The sequence below is a fragment of the Corythoichthys intestinalis genome, chromosome 15, assembly GCF_030265065.1.
Source record: "Corythoichthys intestinalis isolate RoL2023-P3 chromosome 15, ASM3026506v1, whole genome shotgun sequence".
Taxonomy (NCBI): domain Eukaryota; kingdom Metazoa; phylum Chordata; class Actinopteri; order Syngnathiformes; family Syngnathidae; genus Corythoichthys; species Corythoichthys intestinalis.
Genome location: NC_080409.1, coordinates 19782963 through 19805970, shown reverse-complemented (window position 1 = coordinate 19805970; position 23008 = coordinate 19782963). Strand labels below are relative to the sequence as shown.

Below are 23008 nucleotides of genomic sequence, written 5' to 3'. Positions count from 1 at the left end.
GACTCCAAAAACTCCATATAGCATGTGTCATCGAGTGTCAAGACAGAGATGTGAATGGCCACAGCTGGATTTTTTTTCGGGATTTTATGGGTGAAACATGGTAATATACCAAGGGTCGCGATGCAGAAATCGCAGACGTCAAGGAGTAATAGAGATTTTCATATATTTACCCTTTTCAACTTTTTCCCCCCAATTTTTCTTTGTTTGGACTGATTATTTATCATCTAAAATATTGGGGAAAATGCGACAGTAAGGAAAAAAAATACAATTAAGTTCTAGTTATGAGGTAGATATCCGTGACTTTTTTTTTACAGACGCCAGTTTTTTCATCGTGAAGTCAATTGTTTAAAACTTTAAAATATGCAGTTTCTTTTAATGAAATATTAGACATCAATTAATGATTCTAAGCTAAAAATGACAGACATTTTGAATAATAAATATAATGCCATCTTTTTATGGCTGGGTTGAAACAAAAGCAGTTGCGCGATGTCTGTAAACGGGGGTTTTCAGGGTAAAACGGACAAATTAAAAATAGTTTGGGGACTTAATGCGCCATGAATCTGCTATGGCAGCATATAGACATATTGTTCTATCAGACACAACAGTTCTTTTGGCGAGAGCAGAAACTGCTCTTTCAGCTTTGTGTTTTCCGCCGCATGTTGATATGTTAATTATTTATTTGTGATTTGTCCACTTTAAAGGGTTTTTGGGGGTCATAACCATAGTGTTTTTTAAATTCATTTTAATGTTGTTTTTAATAACCATTTATTAATGTATAATTGTATTAATGAAAAAAAAAAATATATATATATGAAGTAATAATATAACTGAGACTTGGCATCCACAGATATTGACATCACATTTTAGGTCATTTTGGGTCATGTAGGCTCCACATGACCTAAAACAGAGGTCACGGAACCGCGGACCTCGATCCGGTTCCGGACCGCCAAGCCGTCTGGACCGGATCTCAAGCTGTCGCGACTAATACACGTTGCAACAACAAAAATCATTTTTGTCTGCGGGTTTGCAGAGCGGAGGTGGGCAACAAACAAAAACCTTAACGGTGACGCGTGTGAGCCATCCAATGGGAGTGAAGCATTTGAAAGTTGTTTTTGGAACAGCATGTCTCACACTTGCTTTCCAGACTCCGCGGAGTGACAGCCAAATATTGCGCCGAATGAAGTTTGAGGAAGAGGCGAAAAAGGTACGGCAAATGGCGGGCTCACAACTACGCAAGATTGATGAAGAAAACAGTGTTTAAGGAGGAGTGGACCAACACATTTTTGTTCATTTTACCTGGCGGCAGCACAAGACCACTATGGCTCATCTGTTCAGAGACGGTAGCGCTTGTAAAGAGCAGCAATTAGAAAAGGCACTTAAAGCAAGTTCCCCTGTCAGGGCCGGCCCAGGCCATTTGGGGGCCCTAAGCAAAATAATGCAAAGGGCCCCATATTTTTGGCCCACCATTTCGTCCCAGTGTACTGTGAAACCCATACATGCAATCCAACCCATATGTCCATATTTTGTATATTAATCAGATTTTGGTGCACTGCATACTTCAAACTTCTCACCCCAAATGATTATCAGTACTTACAGTAGATAGCGCCAACCCTTTTTCTAAAAGAGGAAAGACAGAAGTTAAGGAAGAACTTTTATTTTTTTAAGCTTGTAATCAAGTCTCAAAACTCACAAAAGTCAAATAAAGCAAACTGTAGTAAACAAAATCGAACACAAACAATTGCCTGATTGGGGGCCCCCTGGTGGTCAGGGGCCCTAAGCAGCTGCATAGTCTGCGTATAGGCTGGGCCGGCCCTGCCCCGTCAGCATCCACAATTAAAAAAAAAAAAAAAAAAGATCTTGAACATGCTCTTATGTTTCTATTTAATGATTCAATTAAAGCACTTTTTTAGTTTTATGCACCTTTTATATATTATTTGCATTTTTGAATGTTGTAATTATCAGCATGGCCACGTACAAAGATACATTTGTATTTTTCGGGGGGAAAAATGAAGCTTTAAAAATATTTCCGGACCCGAGATTGTTGTAATTTTTTTATTTCGGACCCAGAGGATTTTTAATTCATGACCCCTGACCTAAAATGAGATACCAAAACTGTGATGTCAAAATTGTAAAATACTGAAATAAATCAACTCTCCACCAGGGAGCGCAAATGCACTGCCTTTGTGCTCTACAACATCTGGCTGCGTATTTGAATGCAGCATAAAAAAAAAAAAAAAAAAAAAAAACATCCCTTATGGAATGACTACATTTATTATAATAGGTACTGTATTGCTGTTTTGATTCATTAATAGGACAAGAAACTCTTTATTGCATAAATTACTCTAGGGCTGACTTTTATGTACTTGAGAACTTGCATTATTGAAGTAATGGTAATGCTTTTCTAGTGTTGAAAACAAGCTGATGAGCTTTGGAGTACTAATGGAGAAATAATTTTAAAAAGACGATAAATTTGAACGGATAAGCATCTTTGATGAACAAGCAGTGGTGGAATGGCTCTGACACACCTGGGCAGGCATATAGGCAGTCTAAACACAACTGGATTTTGTAAAGACATTGCAATGGACCAGCTCCACCCTCCACTCGTCGGTCCTGTAGCCAACCCCGCTCAGATTTCCCGTTCTGTGAGCTTCATCAGGGTTCTCCTCCTCCGCGTTGCACTGTAAGTACGAAACCATATTAAATAAATACTTAGTGTAAAGTTGGGTAGGTGTTGTCGATTATTTATTTATTTTTTAACGTTCAATTGAGCTCGTTGAGACCGCCTTGACCATCGAACGTAGTTCATTTGCGTACATTCTTGGTTTGTTGTCCTTCGTAATAGCGACGAAATGGTTGCGTGAACACAACTGACTTTTGATAGAAATTGAGGGGAAGGTTTGGTCTGCTGCGATCACGTTTGCCGATATTTTACGCTAAAGAATATTATAAATCCGATTCATTGTTAGTGGATACACAACAGTGTACTGCCACAATATTTCAATACAAAAATTAATTAACGATAACAAAACATGAGAATATTTTGGTCGCTTGATGATAAACCGCTGAATAAGAAAAATAGTTCACGTGTTTTTCTCAATATGTCACTAAATTTGACTTGGGACCTCTCCTGATCTTTATACCAAGGGTGTATGAACACATACTTACATAGACGCACATTAAATTGCTTTTAAAATCTCAAAAGATTTTTTTGCGTCCATTTAAAAGTTGAAACTTCACCCTTAATTCGGCAAGTGACTGTTTTGGTCAATTAAAAATCCTTTATAATTATGCTAATATTATTTTCCTATTATTCATTTTTAATAATATAAAAAAATTAATAAATTTAATGTAATAACCAATCAATAAAATGAATAAAAACAAGTAACACTGTTTACACCTTCAAGTGACACGAAGGTATTTTCCCCCCTATACTTACTGCATGCCATTAATGGCAAAAGACATCCAATTCATTAAAACCGGGGAAACTGGCTGTGAATGTTCATGTGTGGCAGTCAGTGAGCTAAATTAGTGTCCTGTAATGGTTAAAATAAATCATAAGTCGTACATGAAATGGTTAAATTTGTGCCAGACCACGGGTGAAGAGATCTAAAATCATGTTTTTGGTGTATTGAGAGTTCTTTGATGCGATAATATCAACACATAACCGAGATCTAGATAGAGTAGCCAAAAATTTGACTCAAGTAAGAATAGCGTTACTTCAAAATAATATTACTCGAGTAAAAGTAGTCATCCAAAAAATGTACCGTAATTTTCGGACTATAAGCAGCTACTTTTTTCCTTCATTTTAAATCATGCGGTTTGTAGTCCAGTGCGGCTTATTTGTTGATTTATTTGGGTTAATAGGTAACACTTCATTTGAGAGCGGCGTCACAAGACTGTCATAATTATGACATGACACTATCATGGGCATTACTGAATGCTTGTGTCATTAAGTGTCATCCAGCAAATTATGTCTCTAACCCCATTTATGTCCAGCTTAGATCTTTTGCATCCATTCAAAACTGAAATAATTTGCCGGATAACACTAAATGACGTCTGTTATAAGCATTCATTAATGCACATGACATTTTCATGTCATAATTGTGATTGTCTAATGACAGTCTTATTGCGCCACTGTCAAATAAAGTGTTACCAAATACTATAAATAGCAGTTAATGAAACAAGCGGAACAGTAACTGAAAAAATAATTACCACAGAACATGAATTTGATTGTTATTTACATCTATAGCGCTGCGATGCATGCTAAGAGGCATGTTGGACAACAACAGTGTTGACAGCAGATGGCAGCAGAGGTTGACTGTCTACCCCAAGGGAGCAGTGATGGCCATATGAAGCGTCTTGAAGCCAATTGGTTCAAAGCTTCATGGTGTTTCATTTGGTCTTATGACAGTCATATGATGCCGCTGTCAAATAGTGTTACCGGTTAATATCTTTTGGTATAAATATTCCATAATACATTGAGGACAGCTGCGGCTTATAGTCCAGTGCGTCTTATCTATGAAAAAATGCAGTTTTCGTGCCAAATTTGGTGGGTGACTGCTTATAGTCAGGTGCGCCTTATAGTGCGAAAATTATGGTACTCAAGTACAAGTAAAAAAGTATTTGGTGAAAAAAATTGTGAGTAACTGCTTACATTTTTTTTTTTCATATACAATGGTATTCTTTTTTTCTCAACAGAGTTATCTATTTGAATTGTTATTATGATACTGTACAATAACCCATTACAAAACTACATTAACCCAAAGAAAAAGAAAAAAAAAAAAAAATCATTGAATTCGGGCAGGAGAGAGAAAAAAAAATAAAGAAATGAAGCATTCATTATTTGTCCAAAGAGCATGAGTGCCCTCTCGTGGAGAAAATAGTTTCTAGTTTGAATAGTAAATAGTCTGTCGTAGTTACTATAATGAAATTTAAAGGATCATATCTCCGGTTTTCCTTGATCAATCGGTGCCAAATATAAACTGAGAGAGAGGTTAAAATCTGCGCTTTCGAGTCATGTTGAGGGCAGCGCTCTATGTCAAATACTTCATTTTTTACAGTGCTTTTAAGACGCCACGTGATTGAACAGGCTGGCGTGATCATAGAACGGCAAGCTTGCGTCTGATTGGTATAATGGTATTATTGTTGCAATGTCTCATTAGTGAAACTGGTAGAGCTACTGTTCGCATCACCGGGAAAAGAATAATAAATCTTATATGTAGAATTAACAGGAAAAATGTAAAGACTCTTGTGTAGCTCAAAGTAGCGGAGTAAGGGTAGCGTTTTTTTTCTTCCACAAATTTACTCAAGTAAAAGTAAAAAGTATGGCTTAGTAAAGCTACTCTTAGAAGTCCATTTTTCTCAAGAAGTTACTCAAGTAAATGAAACGGAGCACATGTAACGCGTTACTAACCACCTCTGCACATAACACCACACATAATGATTATGTTTTACCAAAACCCACAAACAAGTCCTCTGAGGCAAAAGTTTTCAACTGATCATACGTGATCTCACAAAAACGAAGACAGGCAGTCACTTCCATGCCGATCGTTGCCAATTGTTGCTGAGCGGACCAGAGGTGTTATCGCCGTAGAATGGTGATGCCAACCAAAGTCAAATAACAACATTGGAATTTGCAACATTTTTTTGTTCTTCCATGACCACTTTCTTGTTAAGTGCTTATTTAAATGGCTACATTCCCATTTATAGCATCACGAGTTAGGAGACGTCTATGTTCCTCGCAACCAAGGATTTTTGATTGTCAGGAAGCAGCAAAATGAGACAAAAAGAAGCCCCTTTTTTGTGTGTGTACCTGTGCTAAGCTTTTCCATCTTCATCTACAGGATTAAAGAAACAACCAAAGGTTCTTCAAGATGAACTGGGGTTTTCTCCAAGGCCTCCTGAGTGGGGTGAACAAGTACTCCACGGCGTTCGGGCGAGTGTGGCTGTCCATTGTGTTCGTCTTCAGGGTATTGGTTTTCGTTGTGGCGGCTGAGAAGGTTTGGGGTGACGAGCAAAAGGATTTCAAATGCAACACGGCTCAACCGGGGTGCCACAACGTCTGCTATGACCATTTCTTCCCCGTGTCCCACGTGAGGCTGTGGGCCCTGCAGCTCATCTTCGTCACCTGCCCCTCATTCTTAGTGGTGATGCATGTGGCCTACCGGGAGGACCGTGAGCGTAAGAACCGAATGAAGTACGGCGACAACTGCCGCCGGCTCTACCAGAATACTGGAAAGAAGCGGGGAGGTCTTTGGTGGACCTATGTTCTGACTCTGATATTTAAAGTCTTGGTGGACACCACCTTCGTCTACCTCTTGTACCACATCTACGAGGGCTACGACTTTCCTTCGCTCATCAAGTGTGAACAGAAGCCATGCCCCAACAAAGTCGACTGCTTCATCGCCAGGCCAACTGAGAAAAGAATCTTCACCATCTTCATGGTGGTCACCAGCCTGACCTGCATCCTTCTCTCCCTTTTGGAGATTGTCTACCTGGTGGGAAAACGCTGCCGGGAGATCTTCACCGCTGTTCATCACTCTCACCATATTGTGACCACTAGTGGCAGCAACTTGATGGAGTCAAACCATCTCAAGATGTCCAAAAAGAACACGCCACAAACCCCCGCCCCTGCATACAGTGTGGCCATATTTTGAAATAACGTGTTTTTTTTCTCAGGCAAAGACTTGACAAGGCAGGCACTTTTCTAAATGTGTTCAGAAAATTATCTGCAATGACTTCTTACTGTCTGGAAATCTGAGGTGAGATGGCACATGGTCACAATAATGTTTTCAGGGGCAGTTTGAGAGACAAAGTAAAAGGCAAGTTTGTTTGTATGAGGCGGGCTTCGAGACCGTGAGTCAGTCGGTGCTTTGGAGAATGTGGTCTCACACGCACACGCGTACACACCCACGCTGTTTCTGTGTAAGATTTTCCTTTCTGGCAAGTGCCAAACCTCCAAATGTTTTCATTTAAATTGTGTGGAGTCTTTTCATCTCGCACATACACTGCATGGACAAAAATTCTGGGACATTCCTCTTAATCACAAAAATCAGGCTGGTCTTAGTATCCTCTGAATACTCAAAATAGTTGAATACTTTGTGCTTCAACCTTTGCAACATTTTCTTAATAAGTTATGGGGAAAAATATAGGCTAAATCACTGAATAGGATGAGGTTCCAAGTTTAAATCTCATTTCCGGTCTTACAGTGTGAAGGCCTACTTTTTAATGGTCTAAACTCCTTACAAAGCTCCTACTATACTACACTGCCAGTAAAACCAAATATCAAATTAAACGGATCTCCCAACAATAATTTCATTGCCCATTGAGTAAAACCCTTGTACAGACAACTACCAAACACATAAAGGAGAACCCATAGAACAGAGACTGAGCCAAGAGTAATTATTACTAGTGCTGCACCGATACCAATAAGTTTTACGGCACTAAAATGATGCCATCGGTATGAGGGAGTACTAAGAAATAACATGATGATGTTGCGCAATCCAACTCCAATTCCAACTCCTGGTCGCCCTACCCAAGATGGCCGTTGTAACACAAGAAGTGCTTATTGCCCTTCCCAACATGATGATCAACGTCCAATCATCCATCTGATGTGAACGAGTTTATCACAAGGGCGTAGGTTTGCATAGGAACGGTAGGGACATAACACTAGCAACTTTTCATGATGCTCAAATTGTCCCCACCAACTTATAAGCAACCTTATTACATTATATAAAGAGTTCAAATATATTGGTAATTTAGATTGTCTTACCATATGTTGTAAGGCTAGAATAATTACCATTCTTAAGTGAATTATTTTCATTATGTTCAGACATATTTATCCCTTTTCACTTGCTGAATGTGCCGGTCCATTTTTTTCCCCTCAAACGAACGTTTGATTGGCTGATGACTTGAAGCCACCCATCGCGCCACAAAGACACACACAGACATACTCACACAACCCTGACAGATTCATGTCGACAACATGCCACCCACTTCGGAAAGGAGGGATATTAGAAGTTTTTTTTTTCCGGCCAGCAGCAGCCACTGTAGGTCATATAAAAAGACGTTAAAATGGTGGAGGTGGCGGAAACACCAGTAGTTTTGTTACTGAAAGTCCGACCTGCAACAGTTAGCATAACATTAAACTTGCTAACCATCAAAACTACTGCGATCAGGCCAGCCTCCACCAGGAACAACGAAATCAAGCTAGTCGTCCCTTATTTGGAACATTGTTTGAATTATGTGCATTACGGTAATATCGTCCCTACCGATGTTGAGACCAAACCTACGCCCTTGGTTTATCACTAGTAGACATCCAATCTACACAAGGAGTTGTCTGACTAAGCCAGGGGTGGGCAAACCGGTCCTCGAGGGCCGCATTGGGTCCTGGTCTTTGTTCCAACTGATTCAGCACACGCAGTATAACCAATGAGGTTTCAGTGGAAACAAGGAGCACCTGACTGCAATCAACTGATTGCACTTGTAAGAAACCAGATTGGTGAAAAGTGGTCCTCATGATGGGTATGAACAAAAACCCGCACCCACTGCGGCCCTTTGTGGAATAGTTTGCTCACCCCTGGACTAAGCCATCATTGCAATTACTTTACATTCCAGTGAGTATGCATAAATTAGTATTTATAAATTTTTCGATTTTGGGTGCCTAAAAAATGGTATCAGTGCAACACTAAATATTATAGTATCATTATATTTCTTAAAGAGTGCAAATTATTACTTTATTCCCACTTTTATTTACTGTGTGGCCTTTTCTCATTACTTTGGTCCATAATGTGCCCATAATTTGCCTCCATTGTTTACACTGTATGTAATTTATCACGACTTTTGTACGAAAGCGTCTTGTTTTTACACTGCTGTTTTTGATGTATGTACAGTATTTTCAATAAATGCATTTGTTTTCCACTTGTTGAGCCCTGTCTTTCTTTGTCTCTAGAAATGTTTTATTTGGGCTTTCACTCATGTCGTGTGATTTTTATCTGCCCCTTTGCCTAGAGCAAAAACCTCCCTGTTTTGGTTGATTGGTGCTGTTAAAAAGCAAAAAAGGGAGGAGCTTTGTCCCTCTTTGGTTTCATCCACCACTGACGTGCAGGCCCACCCAGCATAGGAATGCTCTGCCCGTGCCTCTGTGAATTGATTTTTTTTTTTTTTTCTGTATTGGGGAGTTTGTTTAAGATCATTATAAAAAAAGAAGAAAAAAGTTGGAGGGCACAGTTAATTTAAAATGCAGATATGCATCTCTTTATGTGGATCGGGAGAGGAGAGGTGTTCTGTTGTCCAAAGATTATCTTCTTGACAAATGTAAAAAATAATCAACTCAGTGTTTCTCATGTGTTAAGAATAATGGGAATGTTCCGGTTCATTTTCGCCTCATCCCAGTTTCTTTCCATCCTGGTATTATGTGTCCTTACTCTAGCCTTACAACACTGTGTTGTGACGTTGTTGTATGGGTTGATCCTGTCGAAACACGTTGGAAGAAGTTGAGTATAGTGATGCATTCCTTCAGGTGTGTCCCAACAGACTGACGGGACCAGTTTTTCAATTGGAGTCAAAAAGCAAGTGTTTCAACCTTCCTCCACTTTATCTCGTAAAAGAGCCATGTCTGTCCGGTAGTAATAAACCTATTGACATATGCTAAAACATTAAATACAGTGGGGCAAATAAGTATTTAGTCAACCACTAATTGTGCAAATTCTCCCACTTGAAAGTATTAGAGAGGCCTGTAATTGTCAACATGGGTAAACCTCAACCATGAGAGACAGAATGTGGAAGGAAAAAAACCCAGATAATCATATTGTTTGATTTTTAAAGAATTTATTTGCAAATCATGGTGGAAAATAAGTATTTGGTCAATACCAAAAGTTCATCTCAATACTTTGTTATGTACCCTTTGTTGGCAATAACGGAGGCCAAACGTTTTCTGTAACTCTTCACAAGCTTTTCACACACTATTGCTGGTATTTTGGCCCATTCCTCCATGCAGATCTCATCTAGAGCAGTGATGTTTTGGGGCTGTCGTTCGGCAACACAGACTTTCAACTCCCTCCACAGATTTTCTATGGGATTGAGATCTGGAGACTGGCTAGGCCACTCCAGGACCTTGAAATGCTTCTTACGAAGCCACTCCTTTGTTGCCCAGGCTGTGTGTTTGGGATCATTGTCATGCTGAAAGACCCAGCCACGTCTCATCTTCAATGCCCTTGCTGATGGAATGAGATTTTCACTCAAGATCTCTCGATACATGGCCCCATTCATTCTTTCTTTTACACAGATCAGTCGTCCTGGTCCCTTTGCAGAAAAACAGCCCCAAAGCATGATGTTTCCACCCCCATGCTTCATAGTGGGTATGGTGTTCTTCGGATGCAATTCAGTATTCTTTCTCCTCCAAACACAAGAACCTGTGTTTCTACCAGAAAGTTCTATTTTGGTTTCATCTGACCATAACACATTCTCCCAGTCCTCTTCTGGATCATCCAAATGCTCTCTAGTGAACCACAGACGGGCCTGGACATGTACTGGCTTCAGCAATGGGACACGTCTGGTAGTGCAGGATTTGAGTCCCTGGCAGCGCATTGTGTTACTGATAGTAGCCTTTGTTACTGTGGTTCCAGCTCTCTGTAGGTCATTCACTAGGTCCCCCCGTGTGGTTCTGGGATTTTTGCTCACCATTCTTGTTATCTTTTGACGCCACGGGGTGAGATCTTGCATGGAGCCCCAGATCGAGGGAGATTATTAGTGGTCTTGTATGTCTTCCATTTTCTAATAATTGCTCCCACAGTTGCTTTCTTTACACCAAGCGTTTTACCTATTGCAGATTTAGTCTTCCCAGCCTGGTGCAGGTCTACAATTTTGTCTCTGGTGTCCTTCGACAGCTCTTTGGTCTTGGCCATAGTGGAGTTTGGAGTGTGCCTGACTGAGATTGTGGACAGGTGTCTTTTATACCGATAATGAGTTAAAACAGGTGCCATTAATACAGGTAACGAGTGGAGCCTTGTTAGACCTTGTTAGAAGAAGTTATACCTCTTTGACAGCCAGAAATCTTGCTTGTTTGTAGGTGACCAAATAATTATTTTCCACTCTAATTTGGAAATAAGTTCTTTAAAAATCAAACAATGTGATTTTCTGGTTTTTTTTTCCACATTCTGTCTCTCATGTTTGAGGTTTACCCATGTTGACAATTACAGGCCTCTCTAATCTTTTCAAGTTGGAGAACTTGCACAATGGATGGTTGACAAAATACTTATTTGCCCCACTGTAGATGGTAATATTCTGTGAGGTTTGCGGTTGTTAGACCTTGGCAGGGGGTGTTTGATATTTTAGGATTCCTCATTTGCTAACAGGACACAGTGTTAACCTACACTGAAGACAGTCACATGAAAAAGTCAAGCGGTTGTGGGAGCCTCTACGTTTTTATCTGTTTAGGAAGTGTACCACATTTACTCAGATGTGTGTGAAGGAATGTAAAAAATATTCAGCGTTGGTTTGCTCGTCAGGCTTCCTGGTTCTTTTGTCATCAGGAATGGTGAATTGCACCAGTTTCCTTAAGGTATCATTTGATTTGCCAGACAGTATATTTTCCTTTGGCCTTGAACTAATGGGCTTGGTTGGGAGTTTCTGTCAGCCTCGGCAATCCTTTGTAGTGCCTGACTGGACTTGAAAGGATTTTGAAATATTAATAATGAATAATTTGATAAACATTTCTGAAAACAGACTCCAGTCTACCGGTGTTGACATGCTTGGTGAAAGAAGCTGTAATTTGCCAGGATTCAACCCTTGCAGGTTACCATGACATGGAAGACTACAAACCAACACAGACAAGACAGCACTTGCTGCCTTCTGACTTGTTGATCTGTCTTTAGACAGTTCTGAGGTATTTGGAAAGTTGTTTTGTACTTGTTTTGCCTATCTAACTTTCACCTTAAATTTAAAAGGTTTCACCAAAATATGGTCCCTATCATTTAGGGTCTATATCTCAGTCAGTCTGTTTTTGGAATGCGGAGGAAGCCATTTGTGTGAAGGAAAACATTCAAACACCTTCCTGCTGGGCCTGAGCCAAGATTGACGCTGTGAACAACAGATTGTGTTGGTACTTGCTCCAGTCAATCTCTCCAGGCGTGTACCATTATGATCAAAGGTGTAACAAAACATTGGTGTAATGATGTATTTGTACTCTGAGTTTGAAAACGGATTTGCTTTCTTTATGGGAACGTTTTGTATTAGACCCCCCCCACCCCACCTGAAGTCACAGAATTCAAAATTCGAATCATTTTTGAGAATGTAAAAAACACAATTCTAAACATATCACACGAACTATTTTAATTGTAACTTATTTGTAACTCATTATTTATTTGCTGTACCTCTGGAATCCCCAATTTAATGACGATATGATAAAATATCGATTCCTTGGACAAGAATATGATATTTGCTTCTCCGTGGCAAGGCTGCGGGGGTCGATGAGATCCGCCCGGAGTTCCTAAAGGCTCTGGATGTTGTGGGGCTGTCGTGACTGACACGCCTCTACAACATCGCATAGACATTGGGGACAGTGCCTCTGGATTGGCAGACCAGGGTGATGGTCCCCCTTTTTAAGAAGGGGGACCGGAGGGTGTGCTCCAAATATAGAGGGATCACACTCCTCAGCCTCCCCGGTAAAGTCTATTCAGAGGTGCTGGAGAGGAGGATCCGTCGGGAAGTCGAATCTCGGTTTTAGGAGGAGCAGTGTGGTTTTCGTCCCGGCCGTGGAACAGTGGACCAGCTCTACACCCTCGGCAGGGTCCTCGAGGGTGCATGGGAGTTCGCCCAACCAGTCTACATGTGTTTTGTGGATTTGCAGAAGGTGTTCGACCGTGTGCCTCGGGGATTCCTGCGGGGGGTGCTCCGGGAGTATGGGGTACCGAGCCGCTTGGTAAGGGCTTTTCGATCCCTGTACAACCGGTGTCAAAGTTTGGTCTGCATTGCCAGCAGTAGGTCAAATTTGTTCCCAGTGAGGGTTGGACTTCGCCAGGGCTGCCCTTTGTCACCGATCTGTTCATAATTTTTATGGACAGAATTTCTAGGCGCAGCCAAAGCGTTGAGGGGGTACGTTTTGGTGGCCTCCGCATTGCATATCTGTTTTTTGCAGATAATGTGGTGCTGTGAAGTGGTTGGGACGAAGATCAGCACCTCCAAATCCAAGACCATGGTCCTCAACCGGAAAAGGGTGGTGTGCCCTCTCTGGGTCGGGGATGAGATCCTGCCCCAAGTAGAGGAGTTCAAGTATCTTGGGGTCATGTTCACGAGTGAGGGTAGGAGGGAGTGGGAGATCGACAGGCACATTAGTGCAGCATCTGCAGTGAAGCGGACTTCACCGTAGAGGTGAAGAAGGAGCTGAGCCGAAAAGCAACGCTCTCGATTTACAAGTCGATTTACGTTACTAACCTCGTCTATGGCCACGAGCTGTGGGTCGTGACTGAAAGAACAAGGTCCCGGATACTGCCACGCTTCTATTTAAGGGCCATCAATAGATTTCAAGAAGCAATTTGTAAGAATTGCACTTCAATTATTCATTACATGGCCTCAATATTTCAATAGACATTGAAGATTTTCCCATTTTATAGGTCGATACCCATCCACTTTTAGATTTTATTGTTTTGACTCTGTATTTACAACGGATGTCTCGTCTTCCACCAATAAACCAATATGAGATTTCAGCTCTTTATTTTAGTCCTGGTTACCAGAGCTAGGTAGGCTACGTAAACTACGATTACTACAACTTTTAGTCAGAATTAAAGACGTAGTCTACCAATAAAGCAAAAAATTCCGTTGTTGTGACTCTCTAATGAGTTATGACAGAAATAAGACAAGGAGTTGCATTGGAGAAGCATTCTATTAAGGGAGACAACTGGAAATGAAGGGAAAAAATGACGACAGATGCCAAGGTTCATGATTTCTCCTCGACTGGTGATATACTTTTGAGTTTTCCAATATTACCTCCAAGTAAGGTTAATTGACATTTCATATATGAACAAAGTTTGCATGCTCGTGCTACATGCATAGCATGGAAGTCGATTGACCAGGGCAAAGATAGTGTCTTTGTGAGTGTACATATGTTGGCCGGTAATTGAAATTAATATGTTTAGAGGAGTAAAACTGTTTTTGTAGATGTTGTCCATGCATTACCAAATGTATAGTGGTTCTTTGTATCGTTGTATTAACCTACCTCGCTAAAAACATTTTTTATTTGTGCACTAATTTGACCCCAGTGTAACTTGAAACTTTTACATTTGAATACTGTTGCGTGTAGCCTACTCATTAAATTTTTGGTATGTAACAGACATACTGTAGGTTGTAGACTACACATGCTGTATGTTTACATGATCATTTCTAATGTTTGTGTGTAGTTTGTTAGCCTACGTCTTTTCTGATTGTAATGCAACAATGGTATAATAACGCAATTTGATTCTTCATTGCGAAACTGTCATCTGGCAGCCCAAAGGTTGTGCTCTTCAATATTTTGATCTTGTTCGCAGTACCATTTTTGGCCACCCATTTTACAGATGACTACCTTAAACAGGGAGGACTGTCTGTGAATGCACATGTTTAAGTGTCATTGACGGCGCTAGACTTCCAATCAATTTTGACAGGGAGGGCTGTCAGTGATCATTTGCTGCTAGCCTCTCCCAGTTAAAGTGGATTACCGTAATTTTCGGACTATAAGCCACTACTTTTTTCTTTCATTTTGAATCCTGTGACTTTTAGTCCAGTGCGGTTTATTTGTTGATTTATTTGGGTTAATAGGTAACAATTTATTTGACAGCAGCATCATAATACCGTCATAATTATGACATGACACTGTCATGGACATTAATGAAAACTTATGACAGGTAGGGTTAAGGCATAGACTTCACTATCAGTTGACGGGACATGAGGCTCGGGGCCGATACATTGGGGCCTATTTTCAAAAACTTTTAAATTCAAATATTTTCAAAACCAAAGCCGCTAGCGACCTAAATCCAAAATAGGCACCTCCCTCAGGCATATATGAGTCTCTACGAGCAGCAACATAAAAAAATTCAAAGTCGTTCCCTAATGAAATCCTGATTAATTATTTTTAATACAAGTATAACAAAACTTAAAATGGCTATAAAATTCTCAAATTCTACGCTAGATGCACAAAAATCACCGAATGCAGACATAATCACTTATATTTTCAGGCTCAATATCAATATTTAACATATCACATAAGTTTTTGCCCAAAATAGCAACTTATTTAACTTAAGTTTTCAACAGCTAATAAATCACTCAATTTTCACATCAGAAACTTAATACTGAAGGAAAGCATGCAGAATCATCTTAATTTTACTCAACAAAAGCAAAATTTGCATTTTTCTATATACAATCACAACTTATTTAGGCTGAATTCCGATGTTACTATTGCCTCAGCACGGAGGCACGTCTTGCTGGCTTTGTGGCCCTTGTCGTTTTTAGATTGAAATGTTACATACAATAAAATACGTATAGGCAAACTTTTTTGTATGGACGCAGAAATGTCTGAATTACTACTTTTGTGCAAAAAATGGGCAGTTGGCCCCAAATTACCTGATCATTTGAATGTAAACTTGCGCTAGTGTGAATGAATACAACATGGCGGCAATCAACAAAGAGCTTTTTAAGTTGAAAATTGTTGTAAATAAATGTGTAAATCCCTGAATTCCTATAGATATGAACATAGAACAGTCTAGATTCTTGGTTAAAACAAAAAAACAGGCAGTTATAATTCAATTTACGTAAAAATATGGAGCTAAAGTTACGCTATTTTTTTTCCATGAATTTTTTTTTTCACAGCGTTTCAAAGCGCATGCATGGGCCTATTTTATATAATAATTACCTTGAATCCTGGACCAAATCACTCTTGAGACACTCCTGCCTGCTTGTACGCAATCAAACTTTCGTCCTTTTTCCACCTAAACCCAGCGTTTGAAGGCAGCGTTTGTTTGCTTTAATCACAGTGAAAGCCAAATGCTCTGCCTGGGTTGGCCCCCAACGGGAAGGAGTGCCGCAATGTTTGTGGGAGCTGTCTTGTCAACTGATGGTGAAGTCTGTGGTTAGGGCTTAGGGCAGTGGTCCCCAAACTTTTTCCTGTGAGGGCCACATAACTTTTCCCTTCTCTGATGAGGGGCCGGGGTCAGTTTGTAACAGGAAAAGTGTGACAATTGCAGGAGTGCCTAAATGTAAAAAATTTATTGTTTTTCAGAAAGCCACAATCAAATAACCCTTTCTGGGTTCTTCACGGAACAAAAGTAAATAATATAATGTAATATAATATAATATAATATAATTAGGGCTGTCAAAATTATCGCGTTAACGCACGGTAATTATTTTTTTAAATTAATCACGTTAAAATATTTGACGCAATTAACGCACATGTCCCGCTCAGACAGTGTTCTGCCTTTTGGTAAGTTTTACAAGCAAGGTTTTTGTGCTGTCTAACAGCGAACTCTTGTGGTCGCTTTGCGACATGGTTTATTGCTTTCTTGCCAGTTCAATATGGCTGCACGATGTCTCGGGCTGACGCCTACGTTGTAATGTTATGCTTATATGATCCTTGGACAAGATTTGTCCGTAAGTATGGTTGTTGTAAAGAATGTACATATTATGTTAGTAAGCGAAATGTTATATTTTTTGTATGAGACGCTTTTTGTTTATGTTTAGTGAACCTGTATAGCGTGCTAAGCTAACGTTGTTGCTAATGCAATGCTTGTGTACTTTTTTTTGTAGTTTCACTACGGTCTAAAGAGGACAGTGGTTTGAGGCCATTTTATTAATAAATCAGAATCAAAAAGGAAGAAGTCTGATTATTAAGGCGTCGTTCACTAGCTGTCTAGCTTTGGAAAAAGTAGACGCTTCGGAGTGAGGACAGCATAGACAGATTTAAATGACAGTAGAGTGAAATGCCCACTACAGTCCTTATGTACCATAAGTTGAATGTATATATCCATCTTGTGTCTTATCTTTCCATTCCAACAAATTATTTTACAGAATATATATATATATAATTTACAGAAAAATATGGCATATTTTATAGATTGTTTGAATTGCGATTAATTACGATTAATTAATTTTTAAGCTGTAATTAACTCGATTAAAAATTTTAATCGTTTGACAGCCCTAAATATAATACAATACAATACAATACAATACAATACAATACAATGCAATACAATACAATACAATACAATATAATATAATATAATATAATATAATATAATATAATATAATATAATATAATATAATATAATATAATATAATATAATATAATATAATAAATATAATATAATATAATATAATATAATAATAACACTATTAATTAAATAGATAATAACCAAATAACCCTCTCTGAGTTCTTCACAGAAAAAGGCCAGGAAATAAATAACTATTGAAAAAAAAAAAAAAAATCAAAATGCTCTCTGGTATTGTTCAGGGGGCTGGACCAAATGTGGAGGCGGGCCGTAGTTTGGGGATCCCTGGTTTAGGGTCATTAAGTGGCATCAGGCAAATCTTGTCATTAACTCCATTTATATCCAGCTCGGATATTTTACATCCATTCAAAAGTGAGCTCATTTGCCGGATGAGACTAAATGACATCTGTCATAAGCATTCATTAATGCTCATAACAGTGTCATGTCATAATTATGATGGTCTTATGACGCCGCCGTCAAATAAAGTGCTACCGGTTAATATCTTTTGGTACAGACAAGTTTCCTGAGCGAAATATGGAATTTTGGAAAATGTCTGCTCCGAACTTCTGGTTTAGTAAAAACATCATTAGTTGCGGTAAAAGTAAGCAGTGTGTTAACAAAGTTAAAACTGCAAAATCAAGGCAGAGGAACGCACGGAATCTCCAAAAATGGATTCAGCACGACGTAGGTGAGATTGTATGATTGTTCTTATCACTTCGTTGAGCATTCGTGGACAAAATTATAACTACCTGTCAGCCTGTGTTGACCCTAGGTATAGACTGATACACCAGCCACTTGAGTGACCAAAATGAGGTGAAATTACAAATTAGATGACATTTGCCGAATGCAGAAGGGCTGACACGGATTTTGAAATAAATTTAGGAGAATAAAACTAACTTACAAGAATATTTATAATAATGAATATTTAAAATAATAAGTTGAAAATGAGCGTTTTTTTTTTGTTTCCCATTATTCTTGAGGGGAATTCTAAATCAGGCTTCTTAGGACAGCTATACTTTTCGCCAAGATCGTCATCCATTGAGTATGGTACGCCCGCTGGTGTCGTGCCTAGTTACCCCAGTCAAAAATTGTAACCCAGGGCGGAGCCATATGGAGGTAGATTTGTGTCTTCATTATTCGATTAAAAAAAAAAAAAAAGTGAAAACAAAAATTAAATTTGAAACTTAAAAAAATGCATTTGGAAGCTATTTTCTTTGAATTTTTTTTGATTGAAATCATTTTTTTTGTTTTTTTAAATTGATGCAACTTTTTTGATTGAAGTAATGTTTTGCGTTTGGGCCACATTTTGGCTAGGACATTTGTGTCTTTATTATTCAATCAAAAAAGTTGCTTTTCACAAAAACTATATATTTTCAAACGAAAAATCACTTCAATCAAAAAATAGAAAAATTTCAATCATAGAAAAAAATAATTTCAATGCGAAAAAATATTTGAGACTTAAATATTTGCATTTGAACACTTAATTTTTTATTTAAAATTTTTCTTTGATTTTAGCAATCCTTTTTGTGTTTGGGCCATATTATGGATGGGACATTTTTGTCTAAATCATTCAATCCCCAAAAAAGTTGCTTCAATCAAAAAAAAAAAAAAAAAAAAATTAAACAAAGAAAAAAATCATTTGAATTCAATTCAATTCAATTCAATTTTATTTGTATAGCCCTGGATCACAACAACGTTGTCTCAAAGGGCTTTGCAGAGGCATTGTGATACACAATCAGAAACAGCAAATGAAGCAACAAAGATGAATAAATAAATTCAAGTCCTGGATATCCCCCATCCTTAGACCCTCCATGTCGGCAAGGAAAAACTCCCAAAACTCCAGTCTTTTATTTGAAAAATAAAATTTCCCTCCCTTTATTTATTTATTTTTTAATGATATGGAAAGAAAATGATGGTCTAAGGTGCTAGTCACATGATCTGTTGGAAAAATAATTTTGACCTGTAATAAAAAAATCTTTTTTTTGGTTCATTCCAATCATTTTTGTTGTTTGCTTTATTGCTTTAGAACTTTCATACACATAGGAAAGTCAATTAGATGCAATGACACTTTTCGTCCCCCCCTTAAACTCCGCTTATAGTTAAATTTACATGGATCGTCCTGAAATTTTACCTAATAGCCAAAAAGCCTTAAATAATGATTGAGTTAGTTTTCTTGTATCATATGTGAGTAACTGCATGACTCCAATCCATTGCTATGATGACGCACAGCTAGAATAACAGGAGGTACACAATAGAGGCCTGCCTTGCAGTTCATGCATGCCCTTCTGGTTCAGGTGAAAAATGTATTGAGAGGAGGGTGTGTCTTGGTGAAACAAGTCATGACAAAGGAAGACTTTATTTCCTGGTAACACAGTACAAACAACGCACAAACAATGCATTTGCATAAGCACAAGCACTCTTAACCTGAAAAGATAAATGAGATAGTCATCACATATAGTAATGTGATATTAAAAGTTATAATCTTAGTTTGATGTATGGTGTGTATAATATAAACATGACTGGATGAGGAGCGTGAAACGGCTTGAGGAGGGAACGTAGGGAGGAACATCTGGGCTTGCTCCAGTCTGTCTTCTTCTTCAGTTTGGATTTCATAACCACACCCACAGACGCATTTTTCAAGCCCCGCGCTCCTCTACCTGTCGGCGCTTTCGCTCTTTGTGTTTCCAAACGAAAAAGGACAGCGAAATAATCGACAAATGTGTTGGCGACACATTTGATCGATCGGCATCTTCCCTTTTCAAATGGACTGAGACGTATTTTGGTAAGATGAGAGCTCGCTTTTAGTCCCTTGGTGCGTTCGGGTCCGGTTTGTTAGAACCTAAGAATTCACGGTGTTGTTGCTTTACACGGCGGTAAACTTGTTAGGACAGTCATGAGTGTAGTAGTACCTTAGGCAAGAATCAAATAAGCATCGATCTTGTAATATGTGTTTAGTCTGAATTCCGTGAAGATGTTTTGAACAAAGTAAAAGTTAACCCTTTCTTGGACAAGTCACTATTTTGGTAATTAAAAAACAAAATAAAAACTTAACCAGTCAAACATGGCGTCTACATCCGTGGACATCACATTTTGGGTCATGTAGGCCATAATATTAACATTTGGTATTCAAGTGTGGTCTCCATGATCCATAATGTGATGTCCACATGTGTGGACACCAGTAATAATTCTGTTTTTTATATGATTCATCATTATTTTAATGTTACTATCATTTATATTTTTTTCAATGAGTAAATACATTAATCAAATGTTAATAAAAACATAATAAATAGAATTAAAATGAAACTGAAACCCTCCCTGTATAAATGGGTCGGACGTCTAGCACCGTCAATGGCAGCCACTGAGTTAAATGATTTAATATATTATACGAAATATACACGTATAGTTCAAATCATTTCCATGCATCAATCATTACCCATTTCTACTGGGATGACTGGTATTGATCATGTTACACTGCCATTGACGGCGATGGACTTCCAATCCAATTTGACTGGGTAGCGATATCTGCCAGCCTTCCTGTGGCAGCCAAAAAGTTAAAAACCTGTTTGAATAGTATTTGTTATTATTATTTTAATTACTGGGCATTAAAATATTTGAAAACCAAACAAAACCTTTTGAATAACGTGAATCTTGATTGAATAAGGTTGTAAGATCAAGGTAGGTTGGGTTACATCTTGGGTCGCGTCATGTCACTGAGTTCAAACATCTTCTAATGTGTCTTCTTCTTGCCCTTTAAGCCACAACCCTGTAAAGAAAAAACTCCATAGAAGACATATCTGACCGACTGCCAAAGTCATGGACTGGAAGACATTCCAAGCCCTCCTGAGTGGGGTGAACAAATATTCCACAGCTTTTGGGCGCATATGGCTCTCTGTGGTGTTTGTATTCCGAGTGATGGTGTACGTAGTGGCGGCCGAGCGGGTGTGGGGTGACGAGCAGAAAGACTTTGACTGCAACACCAAGCAGCCTGGATGCTCCAACGTCTGCTACGATCACTTCTTCCCCATCTCCCACATCCGTCTGTGGGCATTGCAGTTGATCTTCATCACCTGCCCGTCCTTCATGGTCGTCATGCACGTGGCCTACCGGGATGACCGCGAGCGCAAACACAAGGCCAAGCACGGTGAGAGCACCAAGCTGTACCAGAACACAGCCAAGAAGCACGGCGGTCTGTGGTGGACCTACCTAATCAGCCTCTTTGTCAAAACGGGCATCGAGGTGGTCTTCCTCTACCTTCTCCACCACGTCTACGACAGCTTCTACCTGCCCAGGCTGGTCAAGTGTCAGGTGTTGCCTTGTCCCAATGTTGTAGACTGCTACATTGGCCACCCTACTGAGAAGAAAGTGTTCACCTACTTCATGGTGGGCGCTTCTGCGCTTTGCATTGTCCTCAACATCTGTGAGATCATATACCTCATCTCCAAGCGAATCGTAAGAATTGCCAACAAGGTGAAGCGGCGTAAACAAAACCTCCCCGTGCCCCAGGACGACTACATGGACGACCTCTTTAACAACTGCAACCAGCCTCCTGCCAAGGTGGACCTGGAGGATAAGCCTCCGTCCTTCAAATCCGCAAACAGGCCAGAGTACAGATTTTCCACACTGAAGCTTGAAGACAAGATTCGGGCCTCAGCTCCAAATCTGTCTACTCCTTGTTGAGAGCCAAACCAAAGACTGAAAATGAAAACCATCAACTGTGCTTGGGCTGTGACTCATTTACAGGCTTAAAAAACACATTATGAGCTATGGGCCAAACCATAGTGTGTGTCAGCATCTGTAAGTTTAGTCACTGAGCACTGGAGTGAGCTGTGGGCCCCTGTGTCCACAACAAAGACCTTTCTGAGCATGTGAACTTCTGTTACCATGCCAACATTCAAAATATTTTTACACCCAGAATGTTCTATCAATATATGGTATTCTTTTGGATTACAATCACGTTTGTAAACCTTTTCAAAAGTCACCCTTCAAAGCATTATTCCCCCTCCTTATTGTGAGTAGACACAGGAATGGGAGCCACAAGTAGGTTGGAAGCCCTTTGCTATTCCTCTGTACATTTCATCCAGCTTTTCAATTTAATTGTGAAGTGTTGGCGACGCTTGCTACCAGAGCCCAACAGAAGAGTGGTAATGATTCTGGAATGTGGGCACACCACTATGGCTGAGAACTGTAATTGAAAGTATGTTAACTGGCTCGAAAATTCATTTTCACTGTTTTTTGGGGTGTGGGGAAGCTGGATTCATGAGTATTTTGTCTTCTAAAGCCACAGAAGGCACATCATTCATGACTTTGCAACAAGCAGACACATTTTGCATTTGCTTTGGCTTTTACTACACAACATTGCTTCCTCCAAGATCACTGTTGATTTAAATCAGCCAAAAGGAATGTTGTTAGTGCTCTGTTGACTAAAGCTCTAACACTATTTGAATTGTATAATATTTAATTTTGGAATGTATTTTTTATACATAATAAATTTATTTAACGTCAGTTTGCTCCACTTGTTATATTGTATGTGTGTGTATATGTCATAAGACTCATAACCTTTAGTGATTTGGTTAACCTACGCTATTACACTTTTTGTTTACTTAACTATGCACCAACCATCCGTAGACTTTTTTAATTGGCACATCGTTATTTTGACTGAACTACATATCATGATGACATGGTTTGAATAATAATTGTTTCTAAGTGTTTAGAGGCCTGCAGTAATAATCCCAGCCTGCCTGTCAGACAGGTTCCTTTGAGGTGCGGCCTAGGAAAGA

The 23008-nt window shown here is 39.2% G+C and overlaps 2 protein-coding genes across 2 annotated transcripts; both read left to right on the top strand.

The window, feature by feature from the left end:
- The first annotated feature begins 2574 nt into the window (after positions 1–2574).
- gjb10 (gap junction protein beta 10) lies at positions 2575–8910 on the top strand. The gene is made up of 2 exons (XM_057859444.1): positions 2575–2680; positions 5844–8910. Exon 2 carries the CDS (start codon positions 5874–5876, stop codon positions 6654–6656), a length of 783 nt encoding a protein of 260 aa, XP_057715427.1. The 5' UTR covers positions 2575–2680; positions 5844–5873; the 3' UTR covers positions 6657–8910.
- A 10939-nt stretch (positions 8911–19849) lies between these two features.
- Positions 19850–22733, top strand: gjb3 (gap junction protein beta 3). Its single transcript, XM_057859495.1, has 2 exons — positions 19850–20013; positions 20987–22733. Exon 2 carries the CDS (start codon positions 21045–21047, stop codon positions 21906–21908), a length of 864 nt encoding a protein of 287 aa, XP_057715478.1. The 5' UTR covers positions 19850–20013; positions 20987–21044; the 3' UTR covers positions 21909–22733.
- The last annotated feature ends 275 nt before the right edge of the window (positions 22734–23008 follow it).

Bases quoted from the DNA above. Each gene is read 5' to 3' on its own strand.
- gjb3 (XM_057859495.1), top strand. From the start codon at position 21,045: ATGGACTGGAAGACATTCCAAGCCCTCCTGAGTGGGGTGAACAAATAT.
- gjb10 (XM_057859444.1), top strand. From the start codon at position 5,874: ATGAACTGGGGTTTTCTCCAAGGCCTCCTGAGTGGGGTGAACAAGTAC.